The following is a 15520-nucleotide window of genomic DNA, read 5'->3' as shown; positions in this document are numbered from 1 at the left end:
CTTCAGACAGATTAAGTGGTGTATCCCTTTTGAAATGGTGATGTCCCTTTGAAATCCAAAATAGCCTATGAGCTTAAAATGTGTGCGCAAAAACTGCTCCTTTGAAGGGGTATAAAATCGAAGTTTGAGCTGTTGTGAGTATCATGGAATTGGTACAGATTTCAATCAATTGCATTCACTTCATCAAACATTAAATACAAGACAGTAAATACAAGTCACACTCAAGCAGCCAATCTTCAATGAAGCTTGTAATTTGACACAAACCTTGCCAGACATATGTGCTAATACCATGAGGTTTATCCTTTAAAGCTCTCAGAGAGCCAAGCCTGATCCTATGGAGGTGGTAAAACAGATCCACCCACTCCAGCATGCAACATCATCCATGTGATATGAGACTGATCTATGAGCTTCTCAAATGCCAAATATGATAAACTCCAGTATTATAGCGTTTTGCATCAAGCAGCCTTGTAAAAAAGAGGATGAAGTTGGATGTTATGGGCTATTACTTAGTGAGTGACAGCAGAACAAGTGGGTCGTCTGGTTGGAAAATGATTACTTGAAAGAGAATAACTGAGAGTTGCTATCATGTTTGCTGTTCATCTTGCACCAGATGCTTTGAAATTAGGTCGGAGCCCAGTAGAAATCTGTTTTTGTAATGCATTATACACAACATCCCTGCATCTCATTCAAGGCCGAGTGGCGCACACCACTCACATAGTTCACTTGTCCTTCAAGCTCACATATTCTCAGCTTTAAATACATTTCCAGCATATGAAACCAAACTATCACAGTATGACCATTTGTCTGCAATCGTCTATGGTAGATAAGGATTATTTGAGATTCCCAAAGCCATATTTCATTTTATTGTTCAGTTCAATAATCACATAAGAGATTAAGGCAGCCAAATATGTTGTGAACATGTTACAACCCCTTGTTGACTACAGTTTTCCCATATTCAAAGCTAGAGCAAGCTTGAGCGAAATTATTATTGCACCCATTAATGGCAACTTTGAGCCTAATTTTGCTTCTGGAAGGAAACTTAGATTTATTAGAGGTTGTTATTGAAATCTTAATATTAGATGAACCACTCATGACTACATGAAAAAGTCATGACCGTATCTTTTTTTTCAGACATATCATTAGGTTGTTTAGGGCCACCAGAAAAACATCGGAAAAAAACAATGCTTGCGGGTCAGTGACCCACAAGTATTTTTGTTTGTCCTTATCTATGGGTGAAAACTTCTGTTATGCTTTTTTAATCCAGCTTGAGCTTCAAATAAGAGGATTTGCAGCAAATAAATTCAAAAACCTTGGTTATAACGATATTGTCAATGTTAAAAATGTTGAGCAATTGTTTCATTTACCTGCAAAAACTAGGCTTTGATTACAGTTTGCTTCATTTGATTACTGTGTGCAACAGTATGAGCATCAGCTGGGATAACTGCCTCTTGTAGTTATTTCTTTTTTTCCTTATATGATTCAGTACAGCTGACATGGCCTTACTCAGTCTTACAGGGTTATTTCAGTTCTTTCTCAAAGGAATAGTTCACTGTTGCAACATATTTTCTTCAAATCCAAATTCAGATGGCATTTCAATTTGTTGTCTTTCTTTATTTACTGTTCTCACATATGAGAACAAGATACTGAACTATACAATAACTGATATGCATTGACCAAAACAAGTGTATCTATACATTTTCAAAGTAGTCTCATTTGTCCTAATGGGAGTTTGCCATTCTCTTAAGAAATTTCACAAAAAAACAACAGGCTTGACATGGATACCAACAGGCTTGAGACAATGCACTTGGGCTATGCAGAGCATTCACTAATAAAAAATGTCCTCATTCTTGCACAGTCTTACTAGACTTAACCTCCACGACCCTTTGATAAATCTTAATAATCTAAAATCATTTGGGCTATTAAGTGCAAATGTGGCTATGTATGAATAGTCCAAACCCGGTTCTAATCTCCTACCTCAAAAGTGTATTTCACAGCCTTTGATAATACCTAGCTAGCTGCTAATGAATTATTCAATTTATGGTAAGCTTTATGCAAGGCGCACCTGGCCCCCGTGAAAATGCATTAGGAAAGAATGTTAGTACAGACGAGATCTGAATAAGTAGAAAAAAGGGATAATTGCTTCCTCCAGCAATTATTTTTCTGCAGTCAAGGTTGCTTGGGTGCACTCAGTACAGCATTGCTCAGCATTACAGAGGTTCACACATCAGCTGGGATTTGGTTCCACATTTAGAAAAGACTATATAAGCCTTAGACTAAATGTAAGTGGTGATTTGAGAGGGATCTACTACGCTGGGAACTAGCTCCAACTAAACTGGGAACTAAAATGTAAATAAAATTCTCTTTATAACAAAATTATTATAATAGAAAATATGAGAATATGCTGTTTTCTATGGTAAATAAATGTGTAATGCAGTCTGTGGTTCTGTACATTATGTTGATTTGTTGTTCTTCGCCTGCTCCTTTATTTGAGAAGTGGTTTGATCAGGTGAAGGAACAGATCAGGCAAATTGGATGAAAAACTGTCAGAATGGATCATAAGTGAATAAGATGATGCCAAAGAGGACAAGACACATCTGCTGTCCCATTTACAGATGACTTCAGAGTAAAAAACAGAATTAACCAGCAGTTAGGGCAGTTAATAAGGGTGGAACACATCATATTACCAAAAGACTTAGAAGGATGAATGGATGGGTCAGACACATACATATATGTAACACAATTATTGGGTAAAAGTGAATTTCAATAATCCTCAAGTAGTTATTTATTTGATTTATGTGATACTAACTAATACAATTTGTAAAACATTTGTAATTAACGGTGAAATAATGACTCAAGCAAAATAACATGTAAACATAAATAACTTAGAATAACTTAGTATTTGTATTAATGAAAAAAAGAAACTTCAAAAGCCAGATGTATGTAATAAGGAAGCATACATATATAAAAATTATACTTATGCAATCCTTTTACTCATAATAAAGTACATTATAAGCAAAAGAAACGCAACATATACTTATAAAAACACACTACCATTCACCTCTGTTAATAGCAAAATTAGCAAAAGTAGTTAGTTGTAACAATGTTCTGGGATATGTGGGACATTTTGTGAAAGAAATATATACTTTTGCCCATCACTGTATGTTCTCCTTGCTCTGCAGTCTCAAGCCTGTCTGTTGTCAAACTATAATGGTATGGAGTAGGCCTATGAGTTAAGTAGAGCTCATAAAATAACAGGTAAGTGTTTCTCACAAAGTTGAAGAGTATGGTGTCACTGTTTATCTGTGTTGATCTGACAGAAGTCACTACTAACATGGTCGTCTGTGGAAGAGGGCATAATTCCGCCATATTCTAGCTAGGCAAATCTACATGCAACTATAAACAGACAGACAAACACACCTACACAAACTGTTTATTTAGCACTGAAAAAGGTTCTGACTATAGACAATAATGGAAACATTTTTTGGCATCTCAATGCATTTTTGAAAGATTTTTAAAGAGGTGTATTGTGTACAACTATTTGATACAGGAAAAAACAGTCAGCTGGTTGTTTGAGATACCATGGTCTATGAAGAATGACTGGCTTTGGTGTTCAATCGAATGCTACTTGTTTGAAAAAAGGTTATTGATAATCCAAAAGATGAGATGTAAACAAAGTCAAAGTGTTTTCATGTAAATGGTGTATTGTATAGAAATTAGCTACAGACTTAGATTAGTGGTTGGGATATATTTCATCTATCCAATGCAATATTGAATATGGTATAAATCTTCTGTTTTTTATATGACAAAACATAAAAGAAAATCTGGATAAATAGTGTTTGTTCTGGGGCTGTTTTATCTCACAAAAACATTTATAAGCATTTAGCTGTTTTGTAATGGTAACATATGTAATATACTTTTAAAGAACCTTTTAAAGAACCTTTAAAGAACCGTTATTAGGGCGGTACACAGTCGAGGCTGTTCGTGTGAAAAAGCTAGTAAGTGCTGCCACCCAGTGGCCATTCCTCGCACTGCGGTTTAACGCTCTTACGTCACATTGTGCGCCGTTCACGAAAACGCCGAACCACACGTGTTCCAAAATGTCGTCCTGCTGCGTTTGGGTCTTGTGTTGATTTGCTCATATTTACCGTGTGTTATTAAATATACTGTAGATATTTAACCTCGAGCACTCGAGGGCGGTTGGCTAGGAGGTGAGCTAAGGCTTTGGCCTGTTTACACGGAAAACGATGGCGCAGCGAAAGAAGAAGCTGACCAAAAAGAGGAGGAACACGGGGCACAGGGAGTCTGATGTGGACTCAGATGGAGGAGATTTTGAATTGGCAGCAGAGATTAAAGACGACAGTGTGGTCGTAAGTGTGGGCAATGTAGCTACCTTACATAACCTTCTCATGACTGTTTTCACTATGTGCATTTTGTGGCTGTTTTTAGAAGAACGGTTTTACTGCAAGCTGCTAGTTAACCAACTTGCTCATGTCTCAACAGTGTGTTCAGTGTTGCTAAAGGGGCTTTTTCCTTCTCTTTCTAATTAGTCTTGCAGTATGATCTTACTTTCTTATGTCGTCCATATGAATCACCTGTATTTTAATATACACTTCAGGAGTGCATGAAGAAATGCAGCCAGAATACAGTGACATATCATTGTGTTGGCATGAATAAGCCTGGAAGTGCTGTTAAAAAGGCCTGTTTAACTCCACAGAAGCAACCAATAAGGTTGTGGCTAATTGCCAACTTGTCAAGTAAAAATTAATTGACTAATACAGGGGTTTTCAACTCTGGACCTTGAGGACCCCATCGCTGACTTTACCTTCATCTCAGGAAGGGTTTATTTTGCAGAATTTGCTGGATCAGGGGTGTTGGGAGAAGGGTAAATACTCAAATGTGCTGGGCAGGTTGACCTCCCGGACCAGGGTTTTGAACCCCTGGATTAATAGATGCTCTACACAGTGAGAAGATATGAAGATATGAAAAATAAGTTGTTGTGATTCTTACAAAGGCCTTCTTAGATCTTCCGATTGTATTAATATTCTGTGTGAACATCCTCAGGCTGGCTCAAAGCTGCCCCGCTTTCCCGCCTCGTCGGATTACCTATCGGATGTGGAGCCAGACACTAGAGACATGGTTCGAGCTCAGAACAAGAAGAACAAAAAGTCTGGCGGCTTTCAGTCCATGGGTAAGATGTTTTTTGGAGGTGGTGGGCAGTGTGAGGTGGTGTTGTGATACGTTACAGCCAACATGCCAACATTTTTATTCATGTTTTGTGGATATTAAAGTGGAATTTTCAACATTTCGGAGTAGTTGTGAAGTCACGCAGTAATTCAGAGTGATTTAATGTGAAATGGTGCTGTAAAGAAATGTACAGACGGAGTTCTGAGTGGGTGCTGCCACTACGATCCGAGGATCGCTGGTTCAAATCATGCTGCTTGCCATAAGCAGCCGGAGTCTGAGAGAGCACAACTAGCCTTGCTCTCTCATGGGTGAGTTGGTGGCTCTTCCTCCCCACATCACTCCTGGTGTGACATTGGTCAGCACAGGCATCTGTTGGCTGTTCAGTTCAGCTGTACAGCCGTGCTTACCTTAGAGCATGCTGGCTGTCTAGTGATGCTGCATCAGTGGCAGTTCATAAAGAGCAGCTGGCTGGCTTCACATTTTTCAGATGAGACGAGACGTGTCTTCACCCACCTAGTGTTGAGGGCATTGCTAGTGACCGGGGGAGTTCACAGGAATTGGAATTGGGTAACTGGCCTTCCAAACTGACTAGAAAATTGAAATAAATAAATGTACAGACATTGGCACCTCTTCTGCAGAAAGTACTGTAATGCCTTCTGTAGTGTGCTGTTTGTATTCTGTTATTTTATTGCTATAAAACTGTTATAACAACAATGCCTGCTACAAGAAGCATTGTAATAATATGTAATAACAAGATGAAGTGCTGTAGCTCTCTTTAGTTTCATCTTTTTGTTGGCAATTTGAGTTTTAATGACCGTCAGATTTCCCAAAGGAAATATCTGACCTTTGTAATGTGTGTCTCATGGCATCTGGAAGTATAACAGTGTATTTTTTTTTTTCTCCATGTCAGCAATCCAGAGCTTTCTAAAAGCTGTCTTTCCTCCCTCTAGGTCTAAGTTACCCTGTCTATAAGGGTGTTATGAAGAAGGGCTACAAAGTTCCCACGCCAATCCAAAGAAAGGTATGTTCACTTCCACAGCTCAGTCCTTTTTTGTTCCATGCTGACTGTACTGTGGCTCATTAAAAATGCTGTCATTCCCTGTCAACCAGACGATTCCTGTAATCCTGGATGGAAAAGATATGGTCGCCATGGCAAGGACAGGAAGCGGAAAGACTGCGGCTTTCTTGGTGCCCATGTTTGAGAGACTGAAGGCCCCGCAGGCACAAACTGGTGCTAGAGCTTTGGTCCTCACACCCACTCGAGAACTGGCACTACAGACCATGAAGTTCACCAGAGAGGTCAGTAGCAGGGGTGGGCAGTGTTACTGTCCATCATGTTATTGTTCTAATTGTCACAGTAGGATGTTATGAGTATGCCATTGGTGCAGCTCTAAAACCTTCAGAAACTACCTAGATCATATACTATACTATTGATAGCATAGCATATGTTGGTTGGCTTTTAATATTGACTAATATAGTTGACTTGATCGCAACACCAGAATTGCTGTCCTTATACAGCTGTTTCACTGGAGAACACAATATGAGGCTTCCTGCGTATAACTGTATGACAGCAATACAGAAGGAACTACTGAGTTTTCATGATCGTTAGAATAACAAATGCATGCATATTTATATATGTATATATATACAAATATATGTACATATACAAATTTATTGGAATCTAATTTAAAACTATTATTTTGGTTTGAATCATTAAAGTATCTTGAAACAGAACTATCATAATGTATTTAAAAAAATGCTAATTCGCACACTCTTATCCTATCACACCATTTGACTTAAAGACAACAAATTAGGTTCATTTGTATGGTTAATGAAGTGTTTTATTGTTGCCTGTTTGACAGCAGGAAAACTTTACTGTGTTCTTTTACATATTCCCTAGTTGGGCAAGTTTACTGGGCTGAAAACTGCACTGATCCTTGGTGGAGACAGGTACTTTACATTGTGTTTAAGTGTGTTAAATATGTATATGTTTAGGGATGTGAATCAAGCATTGACAACTCTTTTCTTCCAGCATGGATGATCAGTTTGCTGCTCTACATGAGAATCCAGACATGTAAGTGTATCCAAAAATCCTTACTTTCATAAATGAATATATCTCATGTGAAGAATATAAAGATTTAGTTTATTACAGTATTTCAAGCAAAACCTGCAGGATCGTATTAATACACATGTTTATGTTTACAACTGTGGACGTAAGGAATTAAAGAAACACAATTTTACTAAACCTACACTGTCTGTACGGGCTGTATTAACAGGTATCTGACGTTAACAGGCTCCTCCAATAATAATTCATAAGGCTTTAAGCTGAACCCTTTACTGATGGGTTTACTTTAAAAATGCAAAAAGCAAAGTACTAGATTGTCACAAGCTTCAAAAGTGTGTGTGTGTGTGTGTGTGTGTGTGTGTGTGCATGCATTTCATTAGAATGGTTATATGTAGTATTGCACTATACATACGAAAGTGAATATACACCACTAATATAATGGCACTTACATTTCTAAATTATATGTTGTTTAATTCTCGCATTGTTCTCTGTATGTGTCCAGCATCATCGGTACACCTGGTCGTCTAATGCACATTGTCATGGAAATGAACCTGAAGCTGCATAGCGTGGAGTATGTGGTGTTTGATGAGGCAGATAGGTAAGCCTGAATGCATCGTTTTTATTGTTTCGTATCTTTTGTATTGGTTTTAACATGTCTGCTGACATCACTACCAGTGTATTACCAGTTATGTGAGCTTCAGAATTGGATCTGTAAATGTGATGTAATGTTCCTCAACAGGCTATTTGAAATGGGCTTTGCTGAGCAGCTACAGGAGATCATCAGACGGCTCCCTGATACTCGCCAGACCCTGCTGTTCTCTGCCACGCTGCCCAAACTGCTTGTGGACTTTGCTAGAGCTGGTAAGGCTGCACTGTTCATAGGTGTTATTTTTTGTAGTAGACATATAACAAACACAGGGCTGTTGCGGTGCTGAATTTGCTCATTCAGCTCCTCCTTCGTATCTGAATCATATAGAACACACTCCTGCAAAAGTGGCCACACACAAAAACAGGCTAAATTTTCCGACCCTGCTTGGAATTATGTACAAAATTCACTCATCAGAAGCTTTGACTAGTGAAAGTAAAAGGGAAAACTCAGTTAAACTAAATTTGCACTTTTATGTCTATAATCTAGACTACTGTATCTCTGTAGGTTGACTTTTGTTCATACATGACATGCCTGGAAATTACCCAGGTGTTGTACTATGTCTTGTGCAGGTAAATTGCTGGGTTGAATTCACCAGGATTTCCACTCTGGTTTGCGTTCACACTCCTTGTTTCATACTGCTTTCCTTCCAGGGTAGAAGTGCATATATGAAAGAGCTATAAAGATTTCTGTGTAGTGTGGGGTGCTGTTGAAGAAATTTCCCTAGGTTCCTCCAGACCCTCCAGATCCAACCTGTCAGGATATTACCCCCTGGAGTCTAAGGGTTTTAGATTTTTGCAAATCTTTTGAATTTCACCTTTAAAGGCACTTTCATCATAATATCCACATTTTATACCAAAATGTTCAGACCAGTCTCAGCTCTCTACATGTGACCATGAGCACTGAGTGAATATACTCCAACCCTAAGGTGAGGGGCAGAAGACAAGTTTCTGAGTGTCCATTGGACAGTTTCACACAAACCCATAGACGGACACACTGATCCAACATTTAGACTTAGCGCGAGACAGGAGACAAGTTTCTGAGTGTCAGTTGGACAGTTTCCACCGATTACAGAGAGGCAGATGATGTACACACGAATCCACCGGATAGACACGTTGAGAGGCAGAAGATGAGTGTATAGTATGTTGACTCTTTACAGCCTTGTAATGCTGGATGAGACTCACACATGATCTGGCAATGCAGTGGAAAGGGCAGGCTTTACAGATGTATCCAGAATTTATATTGATTGATAATTGATATTGGGGGAGATATAATCTGCACAATAATGAACAGTGTGGATTGTCCTCATCAAACAAGTTATAGCATGACATGTTTAATTCAGTTTGCCTTTGTCTGCGTTGTTTTTCAGACTGAACTTAGTTCTGTAATCACTTCAGTTGGGGATGTTAAACTGCAGCTCTTCTTTTGATGTGTTCTATATGCAGAAATGTATGTTTAAAATGCAATTGGAAACCGAGCTGATCTGTTTGTGCAGGATGGAAGAATGTCAGGTTTTGATTCATATTAATCAAATTCATATTGAATAAAAGTGGTTGTTGAGAAATGCCCTTTAGCATTAGCAGATGTGTGCAGTTGTGTTTCTTAGTTTGACCACTCTGTCACAGCACTGTGTAATTAACTCTCTTGCTTCTCTAGGGCTAGCTGATCCCGTCTTGATTCGTCTGGATGTAGACACTAAGCTCAGCGATCAGTTAAAGGTAAAGTAAAACAAACATCAGATCCAACAAAGTTGGCGAAACTTTGAAATTGAAAGCAACTCATGAGGCACAATACCGTTCCCTCATTTCAGCTGGCATTCTTTCACTTGCGCTTGGATGACAAGCCAGCGTTGCTGCTGCATCTTCTTCGTAATGTAGTGAAACCCCAAGAGCAGACAGTAGTGTTTGTTGCTACCAAACACCATGTGGAGTACTTGAACCAGGTAAATGTTTATGCATTGTTATTATTATTATTATTTTTTATTATTATTATTATTTTTTATGATGTTGATCATGTAAAATGTCTGGCTCATTATCTAGTGTAAATGTAGGTTCTATTGCTGAAAGGGATGCACTTATTTAGCAATTTGCCTTCGTTCTAGAGATTTTTACACAATGATGTTCACTTACAATGTGGTGCTTTGTCTTTAGCTGCTGACTGCAGAAGGAATTGAGTGTGCCTACATCTACAGTGCTCTGGACCAAACAGCCAGAAAGATCAATATTGGCCGTTTTGTCCATCGTAAAGCAATGGTTCTTCTGGTGACTGATGTGGCAGCTCGTGGTATTGACATTCCACTCTTGGACAATGTCATCAATTACAACTTCCCTTCAAAGGCCAAGCTTTTCCTGCACAGAGTCGGTATGTTCACGGCAGTTACCTGCTTCAGTGTTTTGGAAGATGGTTCTGCCAGACCTCATAGTTTCTGGTTTCTCTCAAACAGATGTGAGATCCTTGCAGCCTATTGTTCCTCTCATGTTGCTGGTTTTATTAGTTTTTTTTTCTGTTTTGTGGTATAGGCCGTGTGGCACGTGCTGGCAGGAGTGGTACAGCTTTCAGCTTGGTGTGCCCAGATGAAGTTCCATTTGTTTTTGACCTTCACCTCTTTCTTGGTCGGCCTATGGAGTTTGCAAGCCTTGATGGCTCCCAGGGTAAATTACTTTTAGACTGTTTTGTGTGACTCAAGCTTAAATGTAATTTTTAGTAGTAAGGCTGGAAAAAAGGGCAAAAATAAGTCTCAATTATTGTTTGGATAAGTTATGTTGATGTTTTCATAATTCTGCATTTGTAAAAACTATAGGGCCTAACAAAGAATAGGGAAAGGCAAATAGTCATAGCATAAGAATTGCACAATGGTTCTAGTGTTCTTAAGGTGCAGGTGGTATCCATTAGATGCTCCAGTCTCAAAAGTAGTCCCACTCAGTACTCAGGTTGAGCTTTTGTAACGTAGTATCTTATTGGGGAGCTCCTGGTATATTCACTCTCTTTTTTTTGATCCAGATGCTGATGGTGTCATGGGCCGTGTTCCACAGAGCATTTTGGATGATGAGGAAGCGCACCTCTTCATCGCCCATGAGAACTCGCAAGATCTCCAGAACCTCAGGCGGGTCTCGGAGAATGCTTACATGCAGTACCTGAAGTCACGACCCAACCCCTCACCAGAATCCATTAAACGAGTGAAGACCTCTGATCTGTCTTCTATTGCTGTTCACCCATTGCTGGGTTTGTATGAGTTCTAAATATAAGTTTTAGCAGTTTTAAGTGTTTTTGATTGCCTCTGCCTTCTCAAAACATTTTCTTGGGTCCTTTTAGGGTCAGGACTGGAGAAGATGGAACTAGAAAGATTGCAAATGGTTGACTCTATCAAGACGTACAAGTCGAAGTCTGTAAGTCAATCATTTTTTCCACTGTTTATAATTACGTTAGTGTTACTCTACCCTTTCTATATGTATACGCCATAACACCGTGTTCATGCTTTTGTTGTATTTTAGGATTTGCTGAATGTTTATTTTATGTGTTATGTGCTCAGTGTGTTATTTTAGATTAGCTACACAGGCTGTGTTTACTGCTTCTAAAAAAAAAATAATAATAATAATTTTATAACTTTTGCGTAAGAATTTTGAAATTTGCCAGAATGTATGTGTCGGGTGTATATGACATGCATGTGCTGTTTGATTGTATTAGACTATATTTGAGATCAACTCCAACAACAAAACCAGTGCGAGTGAGGTTATGCGGACGAAGAGGTCTCGGGACAGCCGATTGGTGGAAAAGTTTCATAGGACAAGGGAAGAGCTTCTGGCAGAGAGTCCGCTCAATAAACCAGCTATTCGGAGTGCTATATTACCAGAACACAGTGAGGAAGAGGAGGAAGACCTTCAGGTGAGTTTAGAGGAATAGCTTACTGTAATCTCTGAGAATATTTAGTCCCTGTCTATGTTTGAACTGGAAGAAGGGTCCGGAAATACAGGCCAAACTTTTTCGCATTTACTTTGCATCACCCATTAAAGATATACCAGTATAACTGTGATTATTGTCATGATATTTGATCTAGTTATTATTGTACAGTGGGTAAAGCTATGTCCTAAAATTCTAATGCAGGAATATCAGGCTTCCCATGTGTCCTGAAAAATCCAGAAAAGCCTGGAAATGAAGAGACTTTGCTAAATTGCCAAATATTACAAATTGCTAAAAATGCTTAAAATTTAGTACAGTGTTAACCTGAATTGAACATAAGCAGACATCTAACATTTTAAATAAACTAAATGCAAACATGTTTTTTTACACTAGCCCAGGGTTTATGAAATGTGCTAAAGTAAAATATAAAATTTTGATTTAAGATATGCTCATAAAAGCAGAGTAACTATATACTAATAATCAAATAATGGTGTTATTACAACTACTACTCATTTATTATTATTATTATTATTATTATTATTTGTATTATTATTACTATGTCACATTTTGTCCAGAATATTATGATATGATTTGATTCATAACGCCCTCCCTATCACCAGGGTGTGTTCTCGGAGGTTGTTGGAGGCAAAAGACGGAAGAAGGATGAAGAAATGGAGGTGGACAGACCGAAGAGCAAGAAGAAGAGGCAGTCCGGTCGAGATGAGGAGTTTTACATCCCCTACAGACCCAAAGATTTCAATTCAGAGAGAGAGTATGATCTTGCCTTTCACATTTTATCATCATCTGATTCAAGAACAACAATGTACATGTGTAGCCTTGCCAAAAATAACGTGTACGCCTGTGGAGAGTGGAGTTTTGATTACTGTGGTGGTGCTTGTTGGGCAGGCTGAGTCTCGCAGGGAAAGGCAACATGTTTGAGCAGCAGGCTTCCTCAGCTGTGCTGGATCTGATGGGTGATGAGAGCAATACACTAAACCAGCACAAGAGCATGATGAAATGGTGAGCGGATGGACACCTTTGATCTACAGCAAATACAAGAAACCTCAGATTTACTGAATACAGAATACTGAAAGGGTTTGTTCTAATGTCTCTTCTGACTCCACAGGGATCGAAAGAGAAAACGTTTCGTTTGTGACACTGGAAAAGAAGATAAGAAAAACAAGATAAAAACGGACAGTGGACAAGTGATCAGTGCCAAGAAAAAGAAGAAGAACTTGTATCCTTATGTCTTTTCTTTGCGTTTAGTTTTTTAAAAAATGTAGATACTAAGCAAATTTGATTATTTGAGAAACACTTGCCCTCTTGAGGGTCTCTGTAGTGCTATTAGTATTTGTTCCTTCACTCTGCTTCAGCTATGAGGAATGGAAGAAAAAATACAAAGTGGATGAAGATGTGTCCGATTCAGATGGAGAAAATGGAGGAGTGAAGGGACAGAAATTTAGAGGTTTGGAAGCTTGCCTTGTCATTCCAGCTAAAATTTATAATTATGCAAGCTATTGTCAAGCAATGAGTGAGTTAAGGGTTTTTCCATGCAAATACCTTACATTAAGGAACAACAGAGAATAGTGGTCTTATTGTGTGGCCATTTAGACAGCCCGGATTACATTCAGTAGTTATGTGTTATATATTCTGCTTTTAGAGATGTTGGTATATTTGTTTGGCCCAAAACAATCTTCCAAAAAAAACATGCTTCTCTATTGTTTGGCCTTTTTGACAATTCTGCTGCTAAGGCTGCTTTTTCCTTTAACTGCAGTTACAGTTTATTCAGAATTCAGTAAATTAATTCAATCAAGTGTGAATCTAATACTACATACTAAACAGACAGAGCTATGCTAAAGTTTTCCACTGGAAACAGGCCTTTTTTGTGCCAATTATACAAAGATGGTTTAAAAAGGTTATTTGTCCCAACCAATTGCAAGAATTACCAAACCAGAAACATAGTCTGCAAGTGTGTCGTCCCCCCCCCCCCCCAAATCATTTCTTGCTGTGCTGCAGTGAGTTACTGATAGAAGGTGCTATGATTAACTGTCAAGAATCTCCTCAGCCTTCAGTTTGGTGCTAAGAACAGCTTCACACTTCACATTTAGTATTTACTTAACTACAATTTCTGATGATCATTTTAAAAATGAATGTAAACATGAATGTAAAAATGGATGTTCATAGCATCATTGATAATTAGATTGATAATTTGACAAGACCAAATTAGTACATATTATCTAATCAATATTTATAGCCCTAATAACTATGTATTTCTGTGTTTTTCAGGACGGCGGGGCCGAAGGGGAGGTGGCTCTCAGCCCCAGAGCAGGAGTGGCTCCCGATTGCGTCCAGAGCTGAAGAACAAAGATCAGATTCTCAAACAGCGCAAGAAGCAAGCCAAGCAGCAGTTCCTGCAGAGTGGCAGCCTGAAGAAGCTACGTGGCAGAAACAAGCAGCGCCTCCATGAGGTCATGAAGTCTGGCTTTGGCCGTGGAGGCTTTAAGAAAGGCAAGATGAAGAAGAGACTGTAAGGATCAAGTGGTTGACTGCTGGTCCAAACCCTCTTCTTAGTTAGCCAAAACAGCTTTCACCTTTTGTTGCAGTGAACGAACGAGATTGGACTTAAATCCCTGTCTTCAGCAGCAGATCATGTGGACAAGTGCATCAAGTTGAATTAACCCAACTGCCTTATCTTTCACACCTCTGCTGTGCCATTCTGTTGGGCAAAGGACAATAAGGAACTGGAAAATATAATGTATAACAATGTTAACATGGGTTAAATATATAAAGTTCTGTATACTTGAATAGTTATGATATAAACAGTCATTCCGGGTGGTTTGATGTGAAGCGCTGCCTTGTAGAGAAACTTGCAGATTTTATTCTTGGAGCTGGTGCTGGGGAGCAGGGGTCATGATCCTTACAACACACAAATTATGGCTTTTTATAGCAGCCAGTGAATCCATATGTTTATTTTCAGCTGATTATATGTAATGTTCTTGGACGTCTGAGAACATATTTGTGTAATGTAAAAGCTATTGTAGTTTTTAAAGTCGTAAAACACTTGACATTTGGGTCCCATCACCACCATTCTAAACAATTCGGAGTCTGTGCATTTCTCGACAATCTTGCATGTCACAAAAACAACTCTGAGTGACTTTGACTATATCTTAGCCATTTAATTATATATGAAGTTGGAAAAAGAGTGTAGTTCCCCTTTAAAAAGACATCATTTAAAGTGTTAAGATGATTTGAAGACCAGGTGTCCTCTGTATAAGTCAGTCATCATAACACCAGTAGGGTAACTTAACATACAGCCATGGTTTGTGTTAAAATTTGTTATATACAGTTTGTACATGTTGTTTTTCAGATCTGTGGTTAATACAGATGCTAATGAAAACATATTCCACTATGTGTCTTTATTGACTTAAAACTAATTACCAACAAGGGGTGCATGTAATTCAGTAATTGAAAGCCAGTTGTACTGGAAAGTTGTAACCCGGTTATTTTAATGGACTTATCCACAAGATGGCAGCAAACTGCAAATTATGTTATGTATCCATCAACATCCATATTTAATTCTTGATGTTCTTTTACTCTTCTGTTTTCTTTTTTCTTTCTTTTTCTCCCTTTGTGTTTGCTACAAGCATGAAAAATATACACCTTAAAATAGAAGATAGTGGAAGTTTAGTCTGCTGGTTCTACCACAGAAGTATGCAGTCAGTTGCAGG

General features: G+C 38.5%; 1 protein-coding gene across 1 annotated transcript; it reads left to right on the top strand.

Annotated features, from left to right (window-relative positions):
- The first annotated feature begins 4089 nt into the window (after window positions 1-4089).
- Window positions 4090-15189, top strand: ddx54 (DEAD (Asp-Glu-Ala-Asp) box polypeptide 54). The gene is made up of 20 exons (XM_072673461.1): window positions 4090-4367; window positions 5062-5188; window positions 6135-6205; window positions 6295-6483; window positions 7085-7134; window positions 7217-7258; window positions 7752-7847; window positions 7989-8110; window positions 9552-9613; window positions 9706-9837; window positions 10046-10256; window positions 10415-10546; window positions 10896-11117; window positions 11208-11281; window positions 11580-11777; window positions 12413-12564; window positions 12699-12812; window positions 12919-13029; window positions 13166-13257; window positions 14079-15189. Exons 1-20 carry the CDS (start codon window positions 4245-4247, stop codon window positions 14321-14323), a joined length of 2565 nt encoding a protein of 854 aa, XP_072529562.1. The 5' UTR covers window positions 4090-4244; the 3' UTR covers window positions 14324-15189.
- Window positions 15190-15520: the final 331 nt, after the last annotated feature.

Source organism: Salminus brasiliensis, chromosome 1 (genome assembly GCF_030463535.1).
Source record: "Salminus brasiliensis chromosome 1, fSalBra1.hap2, whole genome shotgun sequence".
Lineage (NCBI taxonomy): Eukaryota > Metazoa > Chordata > Actinopteri > Characiformes > Bryconidae > Salminus > Salminus brasiliensis.
This window is presented reverse-complemented; position numbering and strand designations above follow the sequence as displayed.

Bases quoted from the DNA above. Each gene is read 5' to 3' on its own strand.
- ddx54 (XM_072673461.1), top strand. From the start codon at position 4,245: ATGGCGCAGCGAAAGAAGAAGCTGACCAAAAAGAGGAGGAACACGGGG. The intron at 4,368-5,061 runs GTAAGTGTGGGC...GAACATCCTCAG, and splicing joins TTAAAGACGACAGTGTGGTC to GCTGGCTCAAAGCTGCCCCG. The intron at 11,118-11,207 runs GTTTGTATGAGT...GGGTCCTTTTAG, and splicing joins TGCTGTTCACCCATTGCTGG to GGTCAGGACTGGAGAAGATG.